Source organism: Nanorana parkeri, unplaced genomic scaffold (assembly GCF_000935625.1).
Source record: "Nanorana parkeri isolate BGI_ZX_2015 unplaced genomic scaffold, ASM93562v1 scaffold1565, whole genome shotgun sequence".
NCBI lineage: Eukaryota > Metazoa > Chordata > Amphibia > Anura > Dicroglossidae > Nanorana > Nanorana parkeri.
This window is the reverse complement of record NW_017307833.1, coordinates 27,838-28,382: the sequence shown is the minus strand read 5'-3', so window position 1 is coordinate 28,382 and position 545 is coordinate 27,838. Positions and strand designations below refer to the sequence as shown.

The window sequence follows — 545 nt, the reverse complement described above, 5'->3', positions numbered from 1 at the left end:
GGGGGGCGGGGGGGGGGGGAGGGGAAGGCAGAAATGTACAGCGCCGAGACTGCGGTTACCAGCAGTGGTTGAGTTGTAGCGTCCTTGGTCCATGTAGGTAGGTGCAGTATGTTTCCGTCTCCAGTAGGGGGCAGTAAGCTGAATGTGTCACTTGCTAACTTTGCTCCGCCCCCTTTCCGCAGTGTATCACATCAGGTTCAACAAAACCTACGCCAACATGAAAAGGAAATCGCATGAATGGAAGACCGTCGTGGGGGGGATCCTCTTCTTCATGGGCTTCACTGCGTTCATTATCATCTGGCAGAAGCGTTACGGTAAGCTGGTGGAACTCGCACCGCGCCGTCGGTGGGGCCGCAAGAATGACTCATCATAAAGGGAACCTGTGCAGGGCTACCGTGTCTGGCCACCTGAGAATACCCCTTCCCGGGCTCTAGCCTTACTGTTCTGAGTCTCTGACCCGGGACAGCATGCAGCTCGGGAATCCCAAAGTGAAATGGGGACGCCTCGTCTACATGCTCGTTCCGGTCTTGTATCTGACGACACCC

At 56.1% G+C, this 545-nt stretch overlaps 1 protein-coding gene across 1 annotated transcript in view; it reads left to right on the top strand.

Annotated features, from left to right (window-relative positions):
• The window catches only part of LOC108798844, a 9,335-nt gene that overhangs the window by 8,000 nt on the left and 790 nt on the right, over positions 1–545 (top strand). Inside the window, exon 3 of the mRNA XM_018570644.1 lies at positions 183–314. Coding sequence (XP_018426146.1) covers positions 183–314 — 132 coding nt within the window. The remainder of the gene's footprint in view (positions 1–182; positions 315–545) is intronic.